This window comes from Manacus candei, unplaced genomic scaffold, assembly GCF_025592945.1.
Source record: "Manacus candei isolate 608988 ecotype Guabito, Panama unplaced genomic scaffold, ASM2559294v1 h1tg000174l, whole genome shotgun sequence".
Taxonomy (NCBI): domain Eukaryota; kingdom Metazoa; phylum Chordata; class Aves; order Passeriformes; family Pipridae; genus Manacus; species Manacus candei.
The window spans coordinates 104,069-131,272 of NW_026138222.1; the positions used below are offsets into that span (position 1 = coordinate 104,069).

The 27,204-nt window shown below is 66.9% G+C and overlaps 4 protein-coding genes across 7 annotated transcripts in view; 2 read left to right on the forward strand and 2 right to left on the reverse strand.

Annotated features, from left to right (window-relative positions):
• SND1 (staphylococcal nuclease and tudor domain containing 1) overlaps positions 1 to 2,987 on the reverse strand; it is an 81,453-nt gene extending 78,466 nt beyond the window's left edge. Inside the window, 1 exon segment of the mRNA XM_051773646.1 lies at positions 2,786 to 2,987. Coding sequence (XP_051629606.1) covers positions 2,786 to 2,860 — 75 coding nt within the window. The 5' untranslated portion in view covers positions 2,861 to 2,987.
• A 6,993-nt stretch (positions 2,988 to 9,980) lies between these two features.
• PAX4 (paired box 4) lies at positions 9,981 to 14,404 on the forward strand. Its single transcript, XM_051773749.1, has 10 exons — positions 9,981 to 9,993; positions 10,484 to 10,614; positions 10,694 to 10,909; positions 11,481 to 11,562; positions 11,684 to 11,866; positions 12,086 to 12,168; positions 13,242 to 13,311; positions 13,584 to 13,657; positions 13,873 to 14,020; positions 14,202 to 14,404. Exons 1-10 carry the CDS (start codon positions 9,981 to 9,983, stop codon positions 14,402 to 14,404), a joined length of 1,203 nt encoding a protein of 400 aa, XP_051629709.1.
• A 608-nt stretch (positions 14,405 to 15,012) lies between these two features.
• LOC127463802 (acrosin-like) lies at positions 15,013 to 18,847 on the reverse strand. Its single transcript, XM_051773704.1, has 5 exons — positions 18,225 to 18,847; positions 17,807 to 18,046; positions 17,362 to 17,627; positions 16,706 to 16,851; positions 15,013 to 16,174 (listed from the first exon to the last, which is right to left on the reverse strand). The coding sequence occupies exons 1-5, from the start codon at positions 18,521 to 18,523 to the stop codon at positions 15,191 to 15,193; spliced, it is 1,935 nt and encodes a 644-aa protein (XP_051629664.1). The 5' UTR covers positions 18,524 to 18,847; the 3' UTR covers positions 15,013 to 15,190.
• GCC1 (GRIP and coiled-coil domain containing 1) lies at positions 18,786 to 26,417 on the forward strand. 4 transcript variants are annotated; one of them, XM_051773651.1, is made up of 4 exons: positions 18,786 to 18,920; positions 20,852 to 21,985; positions 22,527 to 25,891; positions 26,014 to 26,417. In XM_051773651.1, exons 2-3 carry the CDS (start codon positions 20,864 to 20,866, stop codon positions 23,817 to 23,819), a joined length of 2,415 nt encoding a protein of 804 aa, XP_051629611.1. In that variant the 5' UTR covers positions 18,786 to 18,920; positions 20,852 to 20,863; the 3' UTR covers positions 23,820 to 25,891; positions 26,014 to 26,417. The 4 variants fall into 4 exon arrangements, with proteins under 4 accessions (XP_051629611.1, XP_051629612.1, XP_051629613.1 ...); XM_051773652.1 differs by lacking the exon at positions 18,786 to 18,920 and adding an exon at positions 20,053 to 20,077; XM_051773653.1 differs by lacking the exon at positions 18,786 to 18,920 and adding an exon at positions 25,892 to 25,952 and having other exon boundaries at positions 20,711 to 21,985; positions 22,527 to 25,830.
• Positions 26,418 to 27,204: the final 787 nt, after the last annotated feature.

The following is a 27,204-nucleotide window of genomic DNA, read 5'->3' on the forward strand; positions in this document are numbered from 1 at the left end:
GGTGCCCCACACACCACACTTGCTGCCCCCCACCATCTCCTGCGTGCCTGGACTCCAGCAGAGCCCGGGATGCTGCACGAGCCATTGGGAATCGAGCTGGAAGTGAATCCCAAGCCGCATCCAGAGTGATCCCGGCACAGGCTCAGTGCTCTGTACTTAAGGACTTAGAGGTTTCATGGCTGTAATTAACCTTAATCTTTCATTTATAGGGCATGGGGAGGCCAGGGGATGCTGCAGCTGCTTGGTTCAATTACTGACACAAACCCTGGATCCCGGGATGGGATCCGGTGTCCCACAGCCCATGCAGTGCTTTGGGGGCACACAGACACCCGACATCAGAGCCTCGTGTCCCCGTGTCCCCGTCCTGCCCAGGAAGCACCCAGGGAGTCCCACAGCCCATGAGTGCTTTGGGGGGACATGGACACTCGACATCAGAGCCTTGTGTCCCCGTGTCCCCATCCTGCCCAGGGAGCACCCAGGGAGTCCCACAGCCCATGCAGTGCTTTGGGGGGACACAGACACCCGACATCAGAGCCTCGTGTCCCCGTGTCCCCGTCCTGCCCAGGGAGCACCCACACTGTCCATCTGTCACCCACACACTGCCCGCCCAGATCCCAGCTGGGGAGCTGCTCCAGGGATTGGGCAGTGATGGGATCAGGACAGGTCACCCACCCAGGTGTCACTGTCCCCTCTGCCAGCCCCAGCCACGCTCCTCCTCACCGGCAAAACCATCCCACTCCCACCCGCCCTGCCGAGGGCTCCCTCAGAGAAACCTGGGCTTAAACCAGGCTTAAACCAGGCTGGAAAAGGGGTGCTCCAAGGCCAGGACACAGAACAGGGACACGGGTTGGATGGGCTCTGGAGACAGCCTCACACATCCCGGGAGTGGATGGCACTGGGGTCGTGCCAGCACAGCCGGGGTCCAGAGCTGCCCCCGCGGGGCACAAAGGGGTAAAATCCCTGGCAGGAATGGGAGGGAAGCTCCTGCTCTTCACCCATCCTGGTCCTGCTGTGATTCCAGGGCAAATGTGCATCAGGAGCCCCAAAGCCTCAAAGCTGTGATGGGAACCAAGCAGAGCACATGGCTGGCACTGCTCCAGCTGCTCCCGCCACCTCCCAGCTCCAGTGTCACCTCAGAGAGCAGGGAACCCACCTGTCCAGGGGGAATTCTGAGCTGGCTGCGCCGGAGAGGGAAGGGGACCACAGGGTACATCTCTAGGATATCCCAGCATAACCCACCCCCAGGCACGGGGCACAGGACACACCATGTCCCCAGAGCCAGTGCCCCCAGGCACAGCTGCTTCCCAGCCAGCAGGCACCAGAATCCTGCCCAAAATCCCAGGACAGATCCACAGCCCCTCGGACAGAGCCGGGCCAGCACGAGCAGCCAGGTGTGCGTTTTCCTGAGCATCCCAAAACCTGTGGGAGACAGCACAGGGCAGCAGGAACGGATCCCATCTCCAGTGGGACACAGCACAGGGCAGCAGGAACAGATCCCATCTCCAGTGGGACACAGCACAGGGCAGCAGGAACAGATCCCATCTCCAGTGGGACACAGCACAGGGCAGCAGGAACGGATCCCATCTCCAGTGGGACACAGCACAGGGCAGCAGGAACGGATCCCATCTCCAGTGGGACACAGCACAGGGCAGCAGGAACAGATCCCATCTCCAGTGGGACACAGCACAGGGGCAGCAGCATCCCCAGACCTCCAGTGACCCCAGACCCCTGGTGTCCATCCTCGAATCCCCAGTGTCCATTCACAGACCTCTGCTGTCTGTTCCCAGCCGTCTGGGGCCCAACCTCAAACCTCCAGGGTGTGTCCCCAGACCCCCAGTGTCCACTCTGACTTCCAGTGTCTGTCCCCAGACCTCTGGGGTCCATCCCCAAACCTCCAGGGTCCGTCCCAGCCCCTCGGTGTCCCCAGCCCCGTCCCCACAGCTGCCTCAAGCTCCGGGTGCAGGGACACCCCGGGCAAAACTCTCGCCCTAAAGGCAGCAGTAGGAGGGGAATGGAGGGGTCACCTGCGACCCCCAGAAACACCTGTACTCGGGCACGCGGCTTTGGGGGGATCTGGGGGCACGGCAGGTACCGGGTTGGGGCGGGACAGACACCAGGAAGGGACATGGGGACCGGGACCGAGCCCGACCTTCGCTCTCCGGGACTCCACCGACAACACACGTGGGGACCCGGCACGGAGGGACGGGTGGAACCCCATCCCGGGACCCCGGAGGGGCCGAAGGACCCCACCCCGCCGCTCCGTCCCGGCACGGGGGGCTCCGTCCGCGGGGACAGCCCTGGAAGAGGAAGGAGCGGAGCACGTGGGGCACCCGCCGCTGTCCCGTGTCCCCGCGGGGCCGCCGCTCACGGCGCCGGGAACCCCGAGCTCCCTCGGGGGTCTGGGGGGCTTCGGTGGGGCAGCGGACCGGGACCACCGACCCAGCCCCCCGCGGGACCCAAAGCCCGTCCTGCCCCTTCCCCGCAGCCGGGACGGCCCCGGGACGGCGGGACCGCACAGCCCCCGGCCCCGGCACGGGGAGGGGGCCCGGGCGTGCCCGCTCCAGCAGCCCCGGCCCGCGGGGGTCCCGGGGCCGCCGGGGGGAGCGGGACAGCGGCGGCCGCCGGGAGGGGGCCCGGGGGCGCTGCCAGGGCGCTGGGGGGCCCGGGCACCGGGACGGGAGGCGGGGAGCGGAGCGGGGTCCCGGAGGGAGCTGCGGGATCTGGGGCGGCCCCGAGCACCGGCGGGGCCGCGGCCCCGGGGAGCGGCGGCGAGCGGAGCCCTTACCATCTTGACGATGCCGCGCTGCACGGTGAGCGGCGGCGCGGAGCCGGCCTGTCCGGAGCTGGCCGCGGAGGCCATGTGGCGGCCGGGTGGGGTCGGGCTGGGGGGTCGCTCACTCGGTCGGTGCCGGTCGGACCGGGCGGGGGGAGCGCCGGGCCCGGGGCGAGCGCGGAAGGGACCGCGGGGCGGAGCCTCGGTGGGCGGGGCCTCAGCGCGGCCCCGCCCCGCGCGCGGCCCCCGGCCAACGGGCGGCCGCCCCCACTGCGCGCGCGGCCCCGCCCCCCCGGGCCTCGGCCAATGGCGGCGCGCGGGGCCCGCGAGGCGAGGGGCGGTGGGGCGGGGTGACGTCACTGCCCTCGGCCACGCCCCCCCGGAGCGAGGGAGGGGGCGGGACTTCCGGGGCGCGCGGCGCCAGGGACACGTCGGCAAAGGGACCGCGCGCGCACGTGGCCTCGCGCCGGGGGCGGGGCCTGAGCGATGCGCCCACTGATGTCACCAATGGGCGGGGCCTCGCGGGGAGCACGCCCTCTGACGTCATCGCTGGGCACGGGGGGGCGCGGGATGGGGTAAACGGGGGGATCCCAGAGCGGTCCCCGGGGAACCGGGGCATGGGGGGCAGGCAGAACACTCCCGGGGGGGTCCAGGGCCCCCTGGCACGGCCTCATGGGGGTTCGCGGTAAGGGGGACCCCCCAGTGCAGCCCCACAGAGCGACCGGGAGAGGGGGAATCCCCAGCACAGCTCCGTGGGGGCGGTCAGGGAAAGGGGTTCCCCCAGAAGAGCCCCACGGACGATCAGCGGAAGGAGACACCCCCACACCCCCACAGCACGGCCCCATGGCGGGACTGGGGTCCCCCAGCGTCACTCCATGGGGGTTCAGGAGTGAGGGGTCCCCAGTGCTGGGGAGGGGCTCACAGTGTTCCCCAATGACTCCCGCAGTGCCCCCCGCAGTGCCCCGGCAGAGCCACGGGGCCACCGCGGGCTCCCGGCCCCGCTCCCGGCCGGACACGGTGGGTTTGGGGGGAAAAGGGAAGAGAAAGGGACCCCTCTCCTTTGGGCAGTTCGGGGGACAGTGCTGAGGACGGGCCCTGCTGCCCTCGGGTCGCACCCGTCCTGCGCCCACACCCCAAAACCGGCCCGCGGACACCCGCACCCCCCCGGGGACATCGGGGACACGGGGACTTTGGGGACAAGGGGACATTGGGGACACGGGCAGTGCCGGGCGAGGTCCGGCCCGGTGGCCCCCACCACCCCGGGTGCCCCACGGTCCCCGTGTCCTGGCAGCGGGGACTCAGAGCCCGGCCGCGGCCCCGGGATGTCCTTCCCCTGGGGACACCGGCACGGTGTGACCGCCCCTCTCCCGGACAGGGCTGTGGGTCCCAACCTCCCTGTTTTGGCTGACCCCAGTCCCCCATTCCGGAGCGCGGGGTCCCGGGGGGCAGCGCGGGGCGGGGCCCGGGGGTCAGTCGGTGCCCCGTGTCACCGGCTGGGGGGTGACCCGCGGCCGGACCCCCTGCCCCGCTCGGGAGGCGCTCCGGGGATGCTCCGGGTGCCTTCCCGGCTGGAGCCGCGGGTGACACGAAACGAATATCCCCGATCTGAGCGGTCACGGGGGGATCCAGGGAATGGCAGCGCTGCTATTCCCGCGCCGGGAGCGGGAACAGAGCGGCACCGGAGCCGCGAGTCGGGCTGGCACGGGGGTCCCGTGTCCCCCAGGGCAGCCAGGCCCCGCTGCACAGCGGGCTGAAGCCCCCCGAGTGCGAGCCCACCCTGGAGGGAGCCCACCCGCGCTCCCTGCCCGCTCCAGCCTTGGGAACAGGGATGCTCTGGCACGTGTGGCACGGACACCACTGCCGGGGTGCCCTGTCCGGGGCGCGGCTGCCGCGGCGGGGGAGGCAGGAGGGTCTGTCCGTCCTGGCACTACCCCCCGCGCACACATCCTGACCCCCCGAGAAGGGGCTCCGCGGGGGAGGCGGGTCCTGCACGTCCGGAACATCCCCCGGCAATCTGCCCCGCTGGCGTCTCCCACCCGGTCAGGGCACATTTTGGCACCTAATGGTTTTCTTTCCATGTTTCTGATGGTTTTCCATGTTCGTGATGTTTTTCCACGCGTGTTCATTCCAGGGGTTGTCTCCTGCCCGCAGAGCCCGGTGCAGCTTTCAGCCCCTTTTCCAGCGTGTCCCGGGGGTCCCACTCCGGGATTTCGCCCCGACACTGCACTGCCCGTGCCAAAGTCTCCCAGTCCGCGAGGAATCCTCTTCCCGCTCGCTCCCCACCTGCCACAACCTTCCACCATTTCTAATCGCCCCGCTCCAGCCTTTTTGGTGATGATTTATTCATCTCTTTGTTTTCTCCCCTTTTCTAATACTTTGCCCCATGACTCGGGGCAGGAAATCAACTCCTCTGCCCCAAAACCTGGAAGAGTGGCTCCATTATCCTGATTTATGGAATGTCAGGCCCCGCTCCTCACCGTGTCACTGTCCTGGCTTGAACCTGCATCCCACCAGAGATGATGCTCCTGCTCCAGCTCCGGAGAGGGCACCTTCAAGCCCCCAAATTGCCTCTTTTACCCAGAATATTTTAATAATTGTCGGTTTGATGGAAAAGAAAGTGAAAATGTGGGTGGGAACGCGGGATAAAGTGGGTTTTCTTGGTCGGCTGAGTCATCGGGGCTTTTAACTTCCACGTGTGCTCTCTGGAGGAGAAAAGAACAGGATTTTTCCAGCCATCCCGGTGCTCCATGAGGAGCAAGGTCACCTGGTGCAGGGAGAAAGCCCAGAAAGGTGCAAAACAGCCCCAGCATGTGGAAAGGAGAGACAAAGAGGACAGAAATCATGGAATCATGGAATGGGTTGAGTGGAAAGGGACCTTAAAGCCCATCCAGTTCCACCCCCTGTCATGGGCAGGGACACCTTCCACTATTCCACGTTGCTCCAAGTCCCATCCAACCTGCCCTTGGACACTTCCAGGGACAGGAATCTCCTCCTGGAAACACCAGGTGGCTCGAGGTCCCCCATGACCCAGCCATCCCCAGGGAGCTGCCCTTCACCCCTCTGACCCAGCCATCCCCAGGGAGCTGCCCTTCACCCCTCTGCCCTCCCAGCCATCCCCAGGGAACTGCCCTTCACCCCCCTGCCCTCCCAGCCGTGTCCTGGGGCCAGCACGGAGTTGGTTCTGAGCCGGGAAGGGGAGGGGGCAAACCATTGACTGGGTGTGGAGCACTGAACGACGTGGCCTCCTCTGGGCAGGGATGGGGATTCCCAGAGCTGGTTATCCAGACATCCATCCCCGTGCACAGCCTCGTGACAGCACTGGTGATGTCCCAGGGCTTCGTCCCTTCCACCCAGAGGCAGATATTCCATGTGGGATGGGGGCTCTGCCACTCCCACTCCCACCACGGGCATCCAGGGAATGAGGCCACTTGCTGAATTCTGGCCAAAATCCTGGGCACGAGCAGCAGCACTTTGGTGGCAAGTGACCACCCTGCTGCTAAAAGCCTCCTGGAATAATGGCATTCCCTCTTCTGCTCCTTCCATGTCCCTGTTCCATCCCCTACATGTCCCTGTTCCCGTGCTTCTCTGTGTCCCTGTTCCACCCCCTCCATGTTCCTGTGCCCATCCATGTCCCTGTGCCCATCCATGTCCCCCTTTCCGTGCCCCTCCATGTTCCTGTTCCCGTGCCCCTCCATGTCCCTGTTCCCTCCATGTCCCATTCCCAAGAGTGCTGCTGTCACTCCTAATGACTGGGAGCTCTGCCAGGTCCTGCCCGACCCTCTCCTGCCATGCCCACCCTGTCCAGCCCCAGCACTCCCACCACCAATAAAATTCCTGCAGAAGCTCTTCCCTGAGGAGTGGGGGAAGGCGGATGGAAGCACGGAACGCAGCCGGCACGGTGGGTCCTGGCGCTTCCCTCCACCTCTCCACAGCTCTGTCTCCGTCTCTCCAGGTCTCCAAATCTGACTCCAGCTCTCCATTTCCCCCCCCCTCTGTCACTCCACATTTTCATATCTTCACGTCCCCATCTCTGTGTGTCCATAGTTCTGTCTCTATTTCTGTCTCCACCTCTCCATCTCTCCACTTCACTGTCTCTCCATCTCTGTGTTTTCTCCTCTACCTGTCTCCACGACTACATCTCTCCACCTCTCCACATCTCTCCATATCTTCATCTCTGCATCCCTCCTCCTCTCCACACCTCCGTGTCTCCATCTTTCCACTTCCCCTCCACTTCTCCACCTTTCCATCTCTCCTCCTCTCCACCTCTCCACAGCTTCACCTCTCCACATCTCCACATCTCCATATCTGTCACCCCCTCTCCTCCCCTCTGTCTCTCCATGCCTCCACATCTCCAGCTCTCCATTTCACCACCTCTCCATCTGTCTTTCCACCTCTCCAGCTCTCCACAACTCCATCTTTTCTCCATCTTTTCACTTCTCCACGTCTCCATAAACCCACCTCTCCATGTCTCCACATCTCCATATCTCCTCTTCCCACTTCTCCACCTCCCTGTCTCTTCACGACTCCATCTCTCCACATCTCCCCCTCTCCATTTCATCGTCTCTCCGTCTCTCGGTCTCTCCATCTCTCCATGTCTGCATCTCTCCATCCCTCCATCCACCCCTGCACTTCTCCACGTCTCCAAGTCTTCATCTCTCCCCTTCCCGTCTCTCCCCGTTCCCGTCCCTCCCACTCCTCTCCCCGCTCCTTTCCCCGCTCCCCGGGGCCGCCGCGCCCGAGCCGCGCCGCGGACGCACCGCCCGGAGTCCCCTGTTCGCCCCTCTCCGCGGCCCCGCGGGGCTCCCCCGGCCCCCCCGAGCTCCGGGCGGCTCCGGGGGCTCCTCCCGCCGCGGGGGCCCGGGCGGGGCGGTCCGGGGGCCGGGAAGCGCCGACCGGGGCTGTGCGCTCCGGAGCCCGGCGCACCCGCTCCCAGCGCGCACGGCCCCGGGGGGAGCCCCCCGCTCCCGGCCCGGCCTGGAGCCCCCCGCGCCGCCCCCCGCCCGTGCCCGGGGGCAGCGGCAGCCCCGGCCCCCCCCGGGCGGTGTGGAGCCCCGCGCCCCGCTCCCCCTCGCCGCGTTACGCGCGGGGCTCGCCCGGCCCGGGGGGCTCCGCGGGGCTCCCCGACACGTCCCCGTTCACGGGGGGGGCTCGGGCGGCCGGGGCCGAGCGGGGGGTGTCCGGCCCTGGATGCCGGCGGTCCCCGCGCCGCCGGGAGCCCGACCCTGGCCCCGGGGTGGGGAACAGCCGGGGTGCCCCGGGGGTGGCGGGGGGGCGGCTCAGAGGCTCCCCCGGGGCCGGGGCCGGGCCCGGGCCCCGCAGGGCTGTAGTTAATGTGTAATTCGGAGCATATGGTATTTTCCAAAGGCGGGCAGTTGTGCGGCTCGCGGGGGCCGGGGCCGGGGTGCTAATAACGCTGGATGACTCGCGGGGCCGGGCGCGGAGGGCCGCGGTGATGGGCTCCTCGCTGGCTAATATTTGCTCTTCAAATATTTTACTTGAAAGGTTTACAACGTTGGTGTTTTTTTTTTAATCTTCCAAGAAGGGGCCATCTGTGCCTGTCCCTCGGCTGGAACACCGGGAGTCCCCGCCGGGGCACATCCACCACCCCGGGGGCCGCCTTCTATTTGTTCAACACCCAGAATAAATTCAGTCAATGTAATAAAAGCGAAGCTGGATTTATGATTGAACCCCATATGTCCCTGTTTGCTTTGCGGGAGAGACGTGGGAGCGAAGCCCCCTCCGGGGGCTCCGTCGGGGGATGCCCGGGGACGCTCCGGGCGCCGGGATGCGGCAGGGCCGTGCTGTCCACCGGCCGCTGGTGCTGAAATACCGGCGCTCACACCGGGACCGACTCTGTGCCCGGCCCGGGGGGCCCAGAACCACCCCCCAGCCCCGACGGAGCCCCCCGGTCAGGCGCCTGCTGGGCGCGGTCGCCATCGGGCCGCCCCTTCCTCTCCATCCTCCTCTTCCTTCTGCCCCGTGACATCACGGCCCCTCTCCCTCAGCAGCCGCCCCGCACCACACCCGCACTCAGCACCCGCCCGGCTCCGAGGACGATCCGGTTCAGCTCCATCGAGGCTCCACAGGTACCTCCTTGCGCCGCCCGGGCACTCCCGCTCTCCTGTGCATCAACACCTGCGTGGGTGCGCGTCAAAGCTGCGGGAATTCCCTGTGGGAGTTGGTGGCGAAGGTGCATTAACGTGGACAAGCTTTGGGCGACCTCTGGGAATCACCGGCTCCGGTCCAGCCCCGCTGCTGATTCCTGGTGCCCGTGCTGCACAAAACCAGGCTCAGCCCGGCTCCGGGATCCCTCGGCACGACCCGAGGGGCACCGAGGGCTCGCGACTCGGCTTTCCCAGTGCTCCCAGTGCTCCGTGGGGAAAGAAATCCCTGTGTCACCTCCTGGCACAGCACCGGTCAGGGCAGGGATTGCCGGGGGGGCTGCGCTGGCCCCCGAGGGGACGCGTGTCCCGCTGGTCCCGCTTGTTCCTTCCTTCCCTCCTTGGAGCAGCCTCCTGTGCTTTGCTCCAGTGGGATCCACCCCTTTCCCGAGCAGCACCTCACCTTTGCTGTTCACCTGCAGGAAACCCGTGGAGTCGCCCCCGTTGTTGGATTTATTTTGGTTTTCCTAATTTTCGTCCTGGGGGTTCGCGTCCCCAAGAGCACCCTCGGGCCGTGCAGGGAAACGGTGCAGTGGGACTGGGGGACTGCAGCAGGGAAAGCCTCGCAGTGGGGGTGCCCAGGGGTTTTCAGGGTGTTCCAGCTGAAATTCCAGTCGAACCAGAGGTGCCAGCCGGGCTCTGGCAAGGCCGTGGTGGCAGCAGCAGCTCGGGCTTGTGGCACCTCTGTGGCTCCGCTGCTGCTCGGCAAGGGAGTCCCAGGGAGTGCTGCGGGCGCCGGGAACGGCTCAACCACCCCGGCTCCGTCCCGCGGTTGGTGCAGAACAGCATTCCCGGCGTCTCCCCGGCCTCTCCAGAGCACCGTCAGCTCTTTTCCGGCTCTTTGATCCGCTGTGCCCGGAGCGCAATGACTTCCCAAGCTGCCCCTCACGCGTTTCCATCCTCTGTTCCCCATTCCTGCCTTTGCCCCCCCTTCTCACAGAGGGGACGTGGCCGAGCCCTGGACACCGGCACCGATTTATCTCTCGGCAGCCTCCGTCTCCTCCTGGCGATTCCCGGGCACCGACAGCCCCTGAGGCCTCACCACGATGAAACACCGAGGTGAGGGGCGCGGCGACTCCGGGTGCGGGGTCCTGGCATTCCTGGCCCGGGGGGAATCCGGGACGTGCCGTGTCATCCTCTGCTCCCTCGCAAATGCTTCCACCCTCCAGCTGATTTACCTGTGGCTCCGCAGAGCCCTCCCGGCCCCCCGATGATGTCCAGCCCACCCCAGTCGGTCAATCCCCTTTGCCGCTGCCCTCCCCAAACCCTCCCTGAGCTCTTCCGTGGGGTATTTTCCTGCTGGCATCGCCTGGGCTGGTTCTCCCGTTCCCTGCCTGCTCCTGCTGCCCGCTGCCTGCACCCACCCCCCAGCAAACAACCCCAGGTCCCTCCAAGCCCCAACTCCTCCTGCCCACCCAGCCCCCTCCAAGCCCCCCCAGGGGTTCCCGATGCCACCGGTCCTGGTCCCATCCCTGGCGCTCTCCTGGGAACCCGGGGAGGGAAGGACAGGCAGCTCCCCCCTCCCACCCAGCCCCGTCCCCCTCCGCAGGGCCCAGCGGTGTGAACCAGCTGGGGGGGCTCTTCCTGAACGGCCGCCCCCTCCCCCCCTGCAAGAGGCAGAGGATCATCGAGCTGGCGGCGAGCGGGCTCCGCTCCTCCGACATCTCCCGCAGCCTCAAGGTGCGTCCGGCCGGGTGCGGGGGGTGCCGGGGTCTCCTTCTCCCCCAAATCCCGCTGAGCTCTCCCGCCCCATCCGCAGGTGTCCAACGGCTGCGTCAGCAAGATCCTGGGCCGGTACCAGCGCACGGGGGCCGTGGGGCCCAAGGCCGCGGGGGGCAGCAGGGCCCGCACGGCCACCCCCGAGGTGGTGGCCAGGATCGCGCGGCTGAAGCTGGAGCGGCCCGGGCTCTTCGCCTGGGAGATCCGCCGGCAGCTGCACCGCGAGGGGACCTGCGCCGGCCTCGGCACCCCCAGCGTGAGTCCTGCGGGGGCACCGCGCCGGGCACGGCGGGGCCGGGGGGCCCGGGGGCTGGGGGCTGGAGGCGGGGGGATGTGGGAAGGGTGCACAGGGAACGTCTCGGGGCCGTGGGAAGGAGGCCCTGGGAAGGGCTCTGGGTGATGGGAAGGGATTGGAAACGGGGAGGATGTGCAGGGGCAGTGGAAATGGTGAGGAGGGAAGGGCTCGGGGCCGTGGGAAGGTCTCAGGGCCGTGGGAAGGGCTCAGGGCAGTGGGAGGGATGCGCAGGGAAGGGCTCAGGTGAAGAGAAGAGCTCAGAGCAGCAGGAAGGACTCAGGAATGGGAAGAATAACACGGGGAAGGGCTCAGTGCTGGGTGATGCGGAGCAGGCAGGGAGGGGAAGGCAAATTGATCCTTCCCAGCTAAAGCAGAGCCCCGACGGCCACCCCGCAAGCCCAGCTGCCACCTCGGGCATCGGGACACCGTGGTGACCCTGTGACAGATGTCCCCGCTCGGCAGTGCTCCCACCTGCTCCTCCTCGGGGGTCCTGCCCCCCTGCCCGGGCACATCCCCCTGTCCCCCTGCCCAGGTGTCCTCCATCAACCGGGTCCTGAGGAACCTGCCCAGTGACCTGCGGCTGGCGGCCGAGCCCCGGGACCCGCGGCCACGGGGTGAGCCTCTCTGGGGTGTCCCCAAAGCAGAGGGGCTCAGCACCAGCCCCGACCCTTCCCAGCCCCTCCAGGGAGCCCCAGGGCCGGGTCCCCCCCACCTTCTGCCTTTGTGTCCCCGCAGTGTCCCCTCTGGCCGTCCCGCAGCCCCCCGGTTGCCGCTCGCCCCCCGCAGCCGGCACCGCCGCCCCCCCGGGGGCTCAGCACCCTCCACAGGGCTCCGAATCCGGCCGGAGGCTCCCGCCGGGCCCCCGGCACAGGAGCAGGACCGTGTTCTCCCGGCAGCAGTCGGAGGCGCTGGAGAAAGGTGCGTTCCCCACGGAATGCCGGCTCCCAGCCGGGATGGAGCAGCGCCATTCCCGAGGGAAGGCGTTGCCAGTTTCTGGATGGGCTCGTGTCCCCGCGAGGGACCATCCCAAAATGTGGGCACTGGGGTCTGGCTGGGGCCGCACATCCGGCATCTCCTGCCGAGGTGCCAGAGGGTGCTGCCCCAAAGAGGCTCACGTCTCCCCAATCCCCCTGGCAGAGTTCCAGCTGGCACAGTACCCGGACACCGTCACCCGGGAGAGACTGGCCGCGGCCACCCAGCTCCCGGACACGACCATCAGGGTAAGGGGGAACCCACCGCGTCCCGGGGACAGAACAGCGCGGCCAGAGCGCCGGGACCGGGGCTACCAGCCCGGGGGGACAGAGATCCCTCCCTGCTTCGGGGACATCTCCAAACAGTGTCACCACTGCTGGCGGTGGCAGAGTGGGGACGGGCTCAGGATGGTGGGAGTGACCCCGAGGGCTGGATTTGTCCCCAGCTCGGGGTTCCCTACGCGCTGATGGCCGGGCACGGGCGGCAGCAGGGCAGGTCTCACATCGGGATCGGGGCCGTGGGACCCTGGATGCCCCTGGCAATGTCTCTGTGTCTGTCACCTCTGTCACAGCCAACGCATCCCTGGGCTGCAGAGCCCCGGCCAGGCCGTGTCTGTCCCAGCACGGCCACCGCTCCGGCCCCGTTCCCAGCCTCTGCTCTCCCCATCCCAGCGCGGCCACCACTCCGCTCCCGCCCCGGCTCTGCCCCGCCCCGGGGCCAGCGTAGTCCTGGTGCCACCGGGCAGGACAGCTCAGCACCGCAGAGCCGTGGCACACTCCATGGCACACTCCATGGCACACTCTGTGGCACACTCCATGGCACACTCCATGGCACACTCTGTGGCACACTCTGTGGCACACCCGGCACTCCCCGGCACCCTCCACGGCACACAGCCCTCACACACTCCTCCCGGGCACCCTCACCAGCCCCAGACCGACATCCCCGTGCCACTGCCAAACCTCCCCCTGTTCGTGGCAGCCCCTTCCCCTCCAGCCCCAGAGCCCTGCCGGCCCCTGGGTGCCCAGGCAGTGCCAGCAGCCCCTGGGTGTCCCGTCCGTGCGGACACCCCACGCCACGGCAGAGCACACACACGAGTGTCCCGTGTCCTGTGCCAGGGTAGTACCCGGAGCCTGGGATGTGCTTGGGGCTCAGCGAGGTGGGGAAGATGCAGGACCAAACCCCTTCCTCTGCCCGTGTCCATGCCCGTGCCCGGGGGTGTGACGAGCCCTTGTCCCGGGCTGTGCCAAGGAGCTGGAGCGCTCCCGGGGCGCGGGGGCCGCGGGAAGGGGAGCGGCAGCCTCAGCTCCCGCCCCCTCCCCAGGTCTGGTTCTCGAACCGCCGAGCCAAGAGCCGACGGGAGGCCAAGCAGCAGCTGGAGGCTGGCGGGGCAGGTGACAGCCCGGAGCGGCGGGGGGGGGACCGCCGAGGAGGGGACCACCGAGGAGGGGGTGGGGTTCAGGGACACCCCAGAGAGGGAGCGCGGCTGAAATTTGGCGCTGGGACTGTTGGGGTTGCTCCCCAGAGCCCCTCTGGGAGCCAGGGAAAGGACACAGCTGCTGTCTGTGCCCCCGCTAAAAGTCAGCCCTCCCCGCCCCAAAATCAGGTCTGGGGGCCCCGCGGGCCCCGAGCCAGGACATTTCCCTCCCTGCCTGTGCCCACGCAGGCTCCTGGTGCGACTGGATCCTGCCCCGCGGATCCGTGTCCGCTTTCCGTCCCACCTCCACAACAGCCGCACAGGTAGGACACGGCCGGGGGCCCGTCCCGCGGGGCGCTGGGGACACCTGGCCGGCACCCCGATAGGCTCCGGCGCGCTCTGGAGCCCGCGCTCCCATCGGGGAGCCCTTTCGGGAGCGGTCCCGGAGGGTGATCCTCTGCCGGTCCCCTTTGGGGTGACTTCATCCCAAAGCATCCCCACGGACGCCACGGGACATCCCATTTCCTGGTCCCCACAGCCCCTCTCGGACACCCCCGCGGGCTCCCCGCAGCCCCTCCACGGCCACATCCACGGCCACGGCCACGGCCTCCGCTCCCTGCCGGGCCCCCCGGCCCCGCTGCACCTCTGCGCCTCCGGCCCCTGCGCCTGGGACGACGCTCGCTGCGGTAAAAGGGGCTGGGACCCCCGGGCAGGGTGGGAGCTGCCGGCGGGGCGCGGGACCCCCGGAGTGCTGGAGGGTGTGGGGACCCCGTCCCTCTCCCCGCTGGCCCCGGGTGGGTGTCCCCCCCCAGGGCAGAGCGGGGCTGGGGGCGAGGGCGGTGCCTGAGCCCCGCGTCCCTCCCGCAGGTTCGGCTCCGGGCGGGAGCGCCCCTCCAGCGCCCTGGCAGCCCCTGGAGAGCCCCCCCTTCGCCCTGCTGCCCCCCGGGCCCCCTGCCCCCCGGTGCCAGCCTGGTGCCCCGAGCCCCGCTGAGCCCCCGCTGCCGCCGCCCCTCGCCAGCCCCCCGGAGCCCCTCGCCCGCCTCCACGGCCCGCGGTGCCCCTGGCTCTGAGGGGCCCTGGCAGGACGGAGGGCCCGAGACAACCCCTGTGCCGGGAGCTGAGGATTTCTGTGCGGGGGGACATCGGTGATGGCCGGGCCACCATGGCTGGGACAGCCCCCGAAGAACCAAACCAGCCCCCGACCCGGGGTGGATCATGGAATCAAGGAGCCCCGCCGTGTCCTGGGAGGGACCAGGCTCAGCATCTTCTCCAGAGCCACCACAGCTCCTTGGAGGTGGATCTCCCAGGATCCAGGAGGAGCAGAGGGCACATCCCGGATCCAGAGATCCCCCCTGGGCTGGAGGGTGGGATGGGGGGTCCCGGCAGCCCCAGGGGCAGCACCTTGGTGCAGAGGGGACACGCCTGGCTGGGCAGCAGCAGCTCAGGGTGGGCATCCTCCTGCACCCCCACGGCCCTCGTGGCTCCAGGACCCCTCTCCAGCTGCTCCTGTTGCTGCCCCGCTCCTTTATTAAATCGCTTTTCCCGCTCCTGCCCGTCTCCGCCCTCGTCTCCTCCCAGACCAGGGGCCGACCCGGCTCGTTTCCCGGGGTTCCCAGACTGTCCCGTCCCTGCCTGGCACAGGAGACTGAACTGGGCTGAAAACGTGGTTAGCGGGGAACACGAAAACTTTATTTCGATAACAACAGAACCTCTCCATCGGGGTGGGCGCAGGGGAGGAGCGGGAGAGGACGGAGCAGTCCTGGGCACTGGGGCTGCCTTTGGCCCCGCAGCCGTGATTTCATCAGGGAACGGTCCTGATCCACGGCAGCCAGAACTGGACCTGCTCGTCCTTCTGGTCAATCAATTTTGTCCCTCAGAAACCGCAAGAAGTTCGTCAGCAGGTTACAGAATTTCACCAGGCTCTGGTACGGCACTGAAATGATCAGCAGCCTGTCGGATTGCGGTGTGGGCACCGGCTCCGGCTCCTCCTCCTCTTCCTCCTCCTCCTCCTCCTCCTCCTCCTCCTCCTCTTCCTCCTCGGGAATCAAAACGGCGGATGGCCTTATCTCTGCTTCTGGTTCTGGCTCTGGCAGCGGCTCCTCCTCCTCTTCCTCCTCCTCCTCCTCCTCTTCTGGGGTCGAGATGATGGTTGGTTCTGGCTCTGGTATCGGCTCCTCCTCCTCCTCCTCTTCTTCCTCCTCCTCCTCTTCTGGGGTCGAGATGATGGTTGGTTCTGGCTCTGGCGTCGGCTCCTCCTCCTCTTCCTCCTCCTCCTCCTCCTCCTCCTCCTCTTCTGGGGTCGAGATGATGGTTGGTTCTGGCTCTGGTATCGGCTCCTCCTCCTCTTCCTCCTCCTCCTCCTCCTCCTCTTCTGGGGTCGAGATGATGGTTGGTTCTGGCTCTGGCGTCGGCTCCTCCTCCTCCTCTTCCTCCTCCTCTTCTGGGGTCGAGATGATGGTTGGTTGTGGCTCTGGCGTCGGCTCCTCTTCCTCCTCCTCCTCCTCCTCCTCCTCCTCCTCCTCCTCCTCCTCCTCCTCGGGGATCAAGATGACCTGTCGTGTGGGGATTTCCTGGGGGGTCGGGGTGATCGCTGGCACTGGGATCTCCTCGGGGGCTGGGGTACAGCCTGGCTCTGGTGCTGGAGTGGCTGGTGTTGGAGTGGCAATTTCTACTGGGGTCAGGCCCGTCTGGACCAGGATCCAGTTGTGGAAGTGCTGAGTGGAGGTGTAGATCCCGGGGTGCCTGGCTTTGTAGCAGCCTCTTCCCCAGCTGCTCAGCCCCACCAGCCAGAAGTAGTCAGCTCTCTTGTCCTTGCAGACCAGGGGACCCCCGCTGTCCCCCTGTGGCAGGAGAGAGGGCTCAGGGTTTGTGGGGGGCTGCTGCAGCAGCAGGGCTGGCTCCTCTCTCCCAGCCCCTGCCAGAGCCACATTCCCAGATGGGGAGGCTCTGCCTGGGGGCTGGAGCCTCCAGAGCCTCGGCTGGGAGCAGGCTGGGGGCTGTCCCATCTCTGCACAGTGGTCCCAGATGTGCAGAGGATGGATGATCCAGGGTCACATCTGCAGCTCAGGGCTGCCAGGAGCACTGGATGGGCTTTGTGGGCAGAGCCAGGCCTTGGGGACAAGGGGACATGGATGGGGGAGGGCAGCCCTGGGATAGGGGACATGGGACAGGACAGCCCTGGGATAGGGGACATGGGACAGGGCAGCCCTGGGATATGGGACATGGGACAGGGCAGCCCTGGGAGAGGGGACATGGGACAGGACAGCCCTGGCAGTGATGGGGACCCGAGGGGACCCAGGCCCAGCCCGTGCCATGTTTGGGGTCAGGGTCCCTGTGCTGTCGGGGCTGAGGGACTGGTGCCACGCTCCCACCTGGCAGGTGTCGATGCCGCCCTGCGGGTACCCAGCGCACAGGTTTTCGGGGTGCACGGCCCCCCCGTACCAGCGGCTGCTGTTACAGAGCCGTGTGTCCATGAGGTGAACCTTGGCCTCCTGCAGCACCACATTTGGTCCCAGAGCTGTTGGCAGGGAGGGGAATGAGCCTCCAGCAGCTCAGTGCCCATCCCCTCCCCTGCCTTGTGATGAACCCCTTCCCCAGAACTGGCTTTGCCCCTGGAGCGACACTGTCCCCCTGTGTCCCTGCTGTTGGCTCTGGGGAAGGGGCCAGGCCCATCTCTCCACAGTCTTCAGGGAGTCACAGAATGGTTTGGGTGGAAGGGACCTTAAAGCTCATCCAGTGCCACCCCCCACTCTGGGCAGGGACCCCTTCCCCCAGCCCAGGCTGCTCCGAGACCTGGCCCTGCTGATGTCCTGCAGCCACAGCTGGACTGTGGTTGTGCCCAGCCCATGTCCCCAGGTACACAGCCCATGTCCCCGGGGTGCCCAGCCCATGTCCCCAGGTGCCCAGCCCATGTCCATGGGGTGCCCAGCCCATGTCCATGGGGTCCCAGTCCATGTCCCCAGGTACCCAGCCCATGTCCCCGGGGTGCCCAGCTCACCCAGGGCACACACCCTGTTTGGGAACTCACCTGCGTCCGCAGAGAAATCCCATCCCGCGATGTAGCAGGATTTCAGGTCCGAGACCCTCACCGAGGTGTCGGGCACACAGCCCAGCTGGATGTAGTCACTGCACTCCACGGGCCGGTCCAGCTCCAGCAGGGCAATGTCGTTCCTTGCCGTGGCAGCCACGTAGTGCTGGTGCACCAGGAGCCTCTGGATGTGCCTCACCTCGGCCTCGGGGCCCGGCTGAGTCAGATCCGTGGCCCCGATCACCACGTCCCACCGGTAGACGTCCCTGATGGAGAGAGGGGTGAGAGGGAGCAGAGCCACGGACTGTGGCAGCTTCCCAGCCTTCTGCTTCCCAAGGGAGAGAGGGAAGCAGAGAGGAAAGAGCCGGACGGGAGCAGCACGTGGTGCTGTGACCTGGGCACCCGCCCGAGCTGTGGGGACATCCCTGTCCCTGCCCCTCCTTACCCGGCCCTGATGAAGCAGTGGGCGACCGTGAGGACCCACTGGAAGCTGAGGAGGACACCCGAGCACATGTGCCACGTGCCATTCTTCCAGGTGGCCTGGATGCTGACGATGCCGGGCCAGGCCCCCGGCTGGACACCGGTGCCACCCACGACGCGGGACGTGCCGTCGGCCAAAGCCACGGGGCCGTCGGGAATCAGGGAGTTGTGGTCGGAAGCCATGGGCCGGAGCCCGCAGGTCCCTCTGGAAGCACAAAGCCATCACTGCCCTGCCCAGGGGCCGCTCAGGTCCCCTGTTGTCCCCCCACACTGCATTGAGGGGCAGCAGGGCCAGGGACCCCCGAGGGCACGTCTGTGCCCCCGTTCTGCTGGGAACCCCCCCAGTGTTCCCGAGCTCCCTCCCACGTCCCCGGGCCACTGACCTGCAGGTGTCCCAGTTGCCACCCACGGGCCCGGCCAGGGCCAGCAGGACCAGGAGCCACAGCCAAGCCATGGGTGGCAGTGCCAGGAGCGGGGGGTCACCTCCAGTGCAGCCCCCACGGCCCTGCCGGTGCCCCCGGGCCGGGGCTGATGTCACAGAGGGGCCGGTTCCGTGGGCTGGGCATGGCAGAGTCGTGGAGCCAGGTTGCCCAGAGAAGCTGTGGCTGCCCCTGGATCCCTGGAAATGTCCAAGGCCAGGTTGGACGGGGCTTGGAGCAACCTTGGAAGGCATCCCTGCCATGGCAGGGGGTGAGACATCAGGAGATAACCTTTAAGGTCCCTTCCCACCCAAACCATTCCATGATCTCAGGTGCCCCACAGGCGTCTCAGGTTCTCGGGCGGCCTCTGGAGCCAGACAGAGACGTTCAGGCCCAGGGTACAATGGAGGTGTTTAATCCCTCGGCATTCCACAGCAGCTCCACGGCCCCTCATCCCTCCCCGAGAGAAAGAGAACTACGAAGTTTACGGGAGGATGGCAAGGAAGATCCTCCCTGTCTCTGTCCTTGGGATCCAAGTACTCAGAGCTGAGGCCACTCTGGGGAGAATGGAAAACACCCCACGAATAAAACTGAGCTCCAAAGGCCAGAGCAGCGGGAGGAGCCGTGCCAGCCCCACGGCACAGCCCGGGCAGCACCAGGGTACTGCTCCGTGCCACGAGGGGCACGCGGGGGGACACGGTGGGTGTGGGGACACGGGGAGACAAGGGGGGACATGGGTGGGACACGAGCAGGACACGGGGGGATACGGGGGGACAGGAGGGGGAATTGGGGAGAACATGGCAGGGGCACAGGTGGGACACGGGGGGGACACTGGGGGGACACGGGGGGACACGGGGGATACAGTGGGGCACGGAAGGGAATCGGAAGGGACACGGGGGGAACACGGAGGAATACGTGGGATATGGGGGCTCATGGGGGCAACGGGAGGGAATTGGGAGGGACATGTGGGGGACATGGGGGGATATGGAGGAACATGGGGGGATATGGGGGAACACGGGGGGATATGGGGGGACACGGGGAGTACACGGGGGGATACGGGGCACACGGGGGGACATGGGAGGGCACGGGGGGCATGGGGGGGCACAGGAGGGAATGGGGAGGGACACAGGTGGGTACGGGGGACATGGGGGGATATGGGGGGATATGGGAGGACACGGGGGGATATGGGGCACATGGGGGGACATGGGAGGGCACGGGGGGCACGGGGGGGCACAGGAGGGAATGGGGAGGGACACGGGTGGGTAGGGGGGACATGGGGGGATATGGGAGGACACGGGGGGATATGGGGCACACGGGGGGACATGGGAGGGCACGGGGGGCATGGGGGGGCACAGGAGGGAATGGGCAGGGACACGGGTGGGTACGGGGGATATGGGGGATATGGGAGGACACGGGGGGATATGGGGAGATACAAGAGGAACAGGAGAGTCACAGGGAAGACACGGGGGACACGAGGGGACACTGGGGGACACGGGACGGCCGTGCTGTCCCCCCGGTGCTCCGCCGAGCCTTAGGTCCCGCCCACAATATTTGGTCACGCCCCCTCGCCGCCCTGCACCCAGACCACGCCCCCCATCTCGGTCACGCCCCCTCTCCCCAGGCCTCGCCCCCGTGCGCTCAGACCACGCCCTTCAGACGCAGCCACGCCTACATCCCTCTACGCCCCGCCCCCTTTGTGGCCCCGCCCCTCCCAGCAGTTTATTTAAGCGTGTCCCGCCTCCTTCGTTACGTCACACATCTGGCCCCGCCCACACGGCGGGTTCCGGCGGAAGCGGCGGCGGCGGCAGCGGGCGGGGGTGAGGGGGAACGGGGGGACTGGGGGAAACGGGGGGGATTGGGGGGGACCGGGGGAAACGGGGGGGATTGGGGGGGACTGGGGAGACTGTGGGGGATTAGGGGGAACGGGGGGGGTTGGGGGGAACGGGGGGGGTTGGGGGGAACGGGGGGATTGGGAGACTGGGGGGGATTGGGAGAATGGGGGGAACGGGGGGGATTGAGGGGAACGAGGGGAGGCCGAGGGGGTCCGGATAGTCCGCGGGCGTCAGGATGGCCTTGGCGGCTCAGGGGAGGGTCCTGAGGGGGAGGTCAGGGTGGTCCTGAATGGGTCAGGGTGGGGGTCCTGGGGGGAAACCGGATGAGCGTCCGGGGGCTCAGGGTGGTGTCCGGGGGGGTTCCGGATGGGAGTCCAGGGGAGAGTCGGGATGGCAGTCCGGGGGGTCGGGATGGGGGTACTGGGGGGGTCAGGGTGGTCCTGGGCAGGTGGTCCGGATGGGGGTCCTGGGAGGGGTCAGAGCGGGGGTCCTGGAGGGTCAGGATGGTCCTTAATGGGTCAGGTTGGGAGTCCCGGGATGTGGGTCCGTGGGGGGGTCAGGATGGTCCTGAGGGGGTCAGGATGGGGGTCCTGGGGGGGGTCAAGCTGGGGGTCCTGGGGGTGGTTCAGGATGATGTTCCTGCTCCTTTGGTGTGCTGGGGGGGTTCCAGGATGACACTCCAGCCCATCCAGCCGCTCCTGCCCATCCCAGACATTTCTTTCCCTCCCGTTCCCCCTCTGTCCCGGTTCCCCTCCGCAGGCTGCCCAGGCCATGGAGAAGTTCGGGATGAGCTTCGGGGGCGGCCCCAGCAGGAAGGACCTGCTGGACACCATCGAGGCGCAGAAGCAGCAGCTGCTGCGGTACCAGGCGCGGCTCAAGGACGTGGTGCTGGCCTACAAGAGCCTGCTCAAGGAGAAGGAGGCGCTGGAGGCCAGCCTGAAGGTGCTCTCCGTGTCCCACGAGGGCCATCTCCCGGCGCCCGGCCCCGGGGAGCCCCCGGATGACCAGAGCTCCGAGCACAGCGAGGACAGCGCGGGCACGGCCGCCAGCGCCGACACCGCGGCCAGCGGGGCCAGCAGGGACACGGCGGCCAGTGGGACCAGCAGGGACACGGCGGCCAGTGGGACCAGCAGGGACACTGCGGCCAGCGGGGCCAGTGTGAGCAGCACCACGGGGGATGGCACGGCCGGCGCTAATGGCAGCACCGGGGACGCCGCGGGCGGCGTGAGCTGCACCGGGGCGGACGCGGGGCCCGAGGAGGACAGACCCGCGGCCCACAGAGCCGAGGAGCCTCCCGGCCCCGAGGGGGACCTCGGCGAGTCCGAGCGGAGGCTCCTGCAGCTGAAGGCCCAGCTGGCCACCCTGACGGGCGCCCTGGCCACGGTGACGCAGGAGAAGTCGCGCATGGAGGCCTCGTACCAGGCGGACAAGCGGCAGATGCGGCAGGAGCTGGAGGAGGCGGCGTGGCGGGCGCGGGCCGAGGCGGAGCGGCTGGCGCTGGAGCTGGGGGGGCTGCGGGAGCAGCTGGCCGAGACCAAGGCCCGGCTGATCACGCAGCAGCACGAGCGGGCGCGCGAGCAGGGCGACCACGCCGAGATGCTGCGGGAGCTGCAGGAGCTGCTGCGCGCGGAGCGGGAGCTGCGCCGGGACGCGGAGCTGCGGCTGGAGCAGGGCCGGGACGCGCCCGCCGGCAGGGCCGGGGCGCCCGAGCGGGCGCAGGGGCACGAGCAGCACGTGCGGCAGCTGAGCCAGGAGCTGGAGGAGCTCAAGAGGGAGCTGCAGGGGGTGCGGGAGGAGAACAGCAAGGCCGACCCCCGCATCCAGCAGCTCCAGGAGGAGATGGCCGGGCTCAAGAACCACTTCCAGGTGCAGCTGGTGCAGGAGATGAAGAAGGTGAGTCCTGGCTGGGAATGGGGGGCGTGTCCAGGGATTCAGGAAGGGTTTGGGGCTGGAGGAGCCAAATTCCCCCTCCCAGTCCATCAGAGTCCAAAGACCTTAGAGTCCCTTCCAGGGCCAAAAGAGGCTCCAGGACAGCTGGAGAAGAGACTTGGGACAAGGCATGAAGGGACAGGGCTGTGAGGGTGGTGGGGCCCTGGCCCACGCTGCCCAGACCATCTATGACTGCCCCTGGATCCCTGGGAGTGTCCTATGCCAGGTTGGATGGGGCTTGGAGCAACCTGGTCTGGTGGAAGGTGGATGGGAGTAGTGGGTCTAGTGGCAGGGGATGGGAATAGAGGATCCTGAAGGCCCCTTCCCACCCACATCGTTCCGTGATTCCAAATACCCAAATCCCCGAGAAGCCAAGGCCGGGAGGTGTCTCCTGCAGGATTCCCGGGGAAGGGGAGGCCCCGCCGTGGTTTGGGGTGGGGCAGAGCAGAGCTGAGCACCCTGTGCCCCCCGTGCTGCCCTGACCCTGCCCTGTCCGTGCCCCCAGACCGCCCAGGCCGAGGAGCAGCTCCGGCACCGCGCGCAGATGGAGGAGCGGCGCGTGGCCGACCTGGAGGCTCAGGTGTCCCAGGCGTCCGAGCTGCTGGGCACCTACGAGAAGGCCAAGCAGAAGGACCAGCAGGTCATCCAGAAGCTCAAGGACCGCATCGTGCAGCTGGACCTGGAGAACAAGACCTTGGCCATCGCCGCCTCCAGCCGGGCCCCGGGGGACATCCACGGCGAGGAGGCCAACCTGGACGTGAACGTGCTCAAGGACAAGATGGAGAAGCTGAAGAAGCTCCTGCAGGCGGCCACCGGGAAGAGCCAGGCGGACGTGGAGGAGCCGTGCGAGCCGGAGCTGCCCCGGGGCTCCGGGGACGGCGAGAAGGCCACGGCCGGGTACTACCAGCAGGAGCTGAGGCAGCTGAAGGAGGAGTTCGAGCGCTACAAGGTGAGGGCCCAGCTGGTCCTGAAGAACAAGTCCAGCAAGGACATCAACCTGGCCAAGGAGCTGGAGGAGGCCCAGGAGCAGCTGGGGGAGCTCAAGGAGAAGTACGTGGCGCTCCAGCTGGCCTCGGACGACGCGGAGCGGCGGCACCGGCAGGACGTGGAGGCCAAGAGGCAGGAGCTGTCCCAGCTGCAGCAGCGGCACCGGCAGGAGCTGGAGAGGTGCCAGCTGGAGTACCGGGAGCGGGCGCTGCGCCTGGAGGAGGAGATGCACAAGCAGCGGGACCGGGCGCTGGCCGTGCTGGCCGAGAAGGACCAGGAGCTGGAGCGCCTGCGGGCCCTGGCGCTGCCCCACGCGCTGCCCCACGCCCTCCAGGCCTCCCAGAGCTCCCCGGACGGCCCCTGCGGCGACTCCCCCGGCCTCGGCTCCTCCGAGGTTCTCCCCCAGGGCCTGCCCCTGCCCTCGGGCTCCGAGCCCACGCTGTTCCTGTACGCGGAGCAGCTGGCGCGCAAGGAGGTGGAGGTGGCGGCGCTGCGCAAGCACCGGCACGGCCTGGAGGGGCAGCTGCACCGGCTGCGGGAGAAGGCCCTGGCCGAGCAGGAGAGGCACCGCGAGGAGGTGGCGGCGCTGCAGGGCCAGATCCAGAAGAGCGTCCGGGACAGGAGCAGGGAAGGGGCCAACCTGGAGTACCTGAAGAACGTGGTGTACCGGTTCCTGACGCTGCCCGACGCGCGGGGCCGGCAGCAGACGCTCACGGCCATCCTCACCATCCTGCACTTCAGCCCCGAGGAGAAGGAGGACGTGGCCAGGCGCTCGGCCCAGGGCAGCTGGTGGCTCCACGGGAAGAGATGAGGGGGCAGCTCTCACTCCCTTGTCCGTAAGAACGTCCCGGTGATCGACCAAAACCACTTTGCTCGTGGTGAAACCTCCTCCCGACCGTGCCCGGAGCTCCCGGTCACAACTTGGGCTTGAACCGGTGGTTTTAGCACCAACTTGCAGTGGAATTGTGCCAACTCTTCCAGCCCTGGTGTGGCAATTTGCTCTGAGCTGGGACTTGGTTTAAAACCCCTGGAATTGAGGATCCTGATGCTTTTTTAGAGAGGGTTTTAAAATGATCCCAACCTGTCAGGCGTGGGTTAGGGTGGAACTCTCTTGGATCTTCAAACTCCAGCCGGGCTCGTGACTCAGAAGATTAAAAGGAGGGTGGGAAGCACTTTAGATGGAGCTAAAATAGCACCAGACCATGAGAGGCTCGAGAGGAGAAGGTTTAATGCAGAAAATCTTGAGCGTTTTCTCCAGTGTTTCTTCTCCAGAGCCAATTTAACAGTGGATGCAGCCCCAGGCCCCTCCCAGGGCTCAGCCGTGCTCTCCTTCCTGCCCAGGGATCCTCGGGAATTCTCAGTGATTCCAGGATGGAGAAAGGATCTCCTGGATGTTGCAGTGGTGGCACCACTGTGGTGGTGCCAGGGATGATTCCCCACCCCAAGGTGCCACGTGGCTGAGCAGGAATTGGAGCTGCCTGACCCCGTTTGGGAGCAGGAAGCAGAGGAAAGGCTGGAATGGGTGCCCTGCTCGTTTTTGGGAGTTCCAGGGAAGTTTTGCTGCTGTGCAGTGCTGGTTTTGGAAGGAAGGCCCCGTTCCTGCTGGGATGGAGCAGTGGGGGGCAGGGGGTGGCAGGTCCGGGCAGTGCCTGCAGGGACCTGGAGGTTCTTCCCTAATTTCCATGGGAACTGGTGAAAGAAGGAAGCCAGGACATCCTGAAACCTGCTCCCTGAGGGATGTTTTGCTGGTGGGCCTGGAACAGGCTCTTCCCAGCTCTGCTCAGCTGGAGCTCCCAAACTTTCTCATCTACGCAGGCCAAACGTCCCCGTGGTGTTGTTTTCCTGCCCCTTGTTTGGAGTTAAACCCTGGCTACCAAAGCTCAGCTTCCCCGGCCCAGAGTACAGGGATGAGTCTGGATTAACACCCCCGGTGGGCCTGGAGTTAGAAGCAGGTCGGGGGAGCAGCTCCTGGTGCTGCCCTGCCCGGGGGGGCCTTGGGAAGAGCAGCAAACTCCTATTCCATGGCAGGATCCTGCCCTGCCCTTGGGGCTGGAGCTCTGGGAGCTGCAGGAGCAGCAGTGTGCAGGAGGGATGTGCTGTGTCCCCTCACAGCTCAGGGAAGGGCCCGGGTGTTCCCTGTCCCTGGGCTGGGAAAGGAGGGGGTGCCATGTCCCCAGGGGGACAGCCTGGGGGTCTCCCATGTCCCCAGCCCATCCCAGGGGACCCACCAGGGGCCTGGGACAGGGATCCTGGGGTGCTGCAGCCACCCTGACGCTTCCAGGGGGAGGGACCCTGGGGTGCAACATCCCTCCTTGCCTCCTTAGCTGTCCTGGTCCTGCCAGCAGCCAAATCCCCTGGATTCCCAGTAACTCAGCCCTTGGTGCCAATTTCTCCTCAAAAGAGTCCTCAGGGAAAACGTGCCCTGGGCAGAACCTGTCCCTGCTGGGAGGGATCCAGGTGCTGCTGGGATGGAGGGAACTGGATGGGAAAGGGACAGTTTGTCCCAGGAGTGTTTGGAACGCTTCCCAAGGGTGCAAGTGTTGGCTCAGCCAGGGAAGAGCCTGGACCTTGCTCCCAGTTTGGAAAGGTTGAATTAGGTGGTACCTCTGGAATAACAGGGATGGCTCCAGCTCTCACCCTGGAGCCATTCCCACAACACCAGAGGGAGATGGTGCCTCCTGCTTTGGCTTTGCTGCTCAGGCTGAGGGGATGATCCTTGTTCTCCCTCTGCCTCGTGCTCTTCTGGAGGATGAAGAGACCTGGAATGGATCCCAGGTGTGGTGGGGATCAATGTGGGATCCAGCTGGGAGGAGAGGAACGAGGTGGGATCCATCTGGGAGACAGGGATCAGTGTGGGGTCCCAGCTGGGAGCAGGGGAACAAGGTGGGATCCATCTGGGAGACAGGGATCAGTGTGGGGTCCCAGCTGGGAGCGGGGGAACAAGGTGGGATCCAGTTGGGAGACAGGGATCAGTGTGGGGTCCCAGCTGGGAGCGGGGGAACAAGGTGGGATCCAGTTGGGAGCACAGAGCTCCACTGCCCAGGGATCCCCTGATCCCTCCGTACCCGATGGAGGAGAAGAAGGAAGCAGCTGCCCAGGAGCACATCCAGGAGCTGCCAAACGAGTCCCCTGTGTCACTGTCACCCTCGGCAGCTCTCCTGCTACAATTCTTCCCCTGCTCCCTCCAGCCCCTCTCCCTCCTCCTCCTCCTCCTCCTCCCTCCCTCTTCCCTCTCTTCCTTCAGCCAGTATCCCTGAAATAAAGGTAAATCCCTGTTTGAGGCAGGACTCTGTTGGCTGTTGGTGTTGGGCCCGGACAGTGCTTGGAGATCAGAACATCCTTGGGTTTAAAATTATAACAAAATTAATAAATGCCTTCATTTCCCGAGGTCCCTGTGAGTGTGGGAATGGGAATGCTTCATTCCTGCACCGTCAGTGCTGGATCTGTGTCAGGGAGAAGATGCAGAGGAGTCTGGCACTGAGAATCCCAGGAAGGTTTGGGAGGGAAGGGACCTGAAAGCCCATCCAGTCCCACCCTGCCATGGCCAGGGACACCTTCCACCAGCCCAGGTTGCTCCAAGCCCCGTCCAACCTGGCCTTGGACACTTCCAGGGATCCAGGGGCAGCCACAGCTTCCCTGGGCACCCTGGGCCAGGGCCTGCCCACCCTCCCAGCCAGCAATTCCTTCCCAATATCCCATCTCTCCCTGCCCTCTGGCAGTGGGAAGCCATTCCCTGTGTCCTGTCCCTCCAGGCCTTGTCCCCAGTCCCTCTCCAGCTCTCCTGGAGCCCCTTTAGGCCCTGCAAGGGGCTCTCAGCTCTCCCTGGAGCCTTCTCTTCTCCAGGGGAACCCCCCCAGCTCTCCCAGCCTGGCTCCAGGGCAGAGGGAATCCAGCCCTGGGAGCATCCCCGTGGCCTCTCTGGACTCCTCCAGTGGGACAAGGAGCTCTCGGTGCTGTTCCCCCTCTCCCCACGTGCCCGGGGGTGTCCATGTGCTCTCCTGGGCTCCCCAGCCGAGGTGCTGATCCCTCCCTGCTCCCAGGGCTGGGATGATCCGCCTGCAGCTCGGGGAAGCTCCTCCTGCCCCGGCTGGGCAGGTTCCTCCGGCTGGGCCGTGCCCGGGTGCCCACAGAGGGTGTGGAGCGAGCCCGGGCAGCGGCAGCGGAGCCGCTCCAGCGCCAGCGCTCCCGGCAGCCGC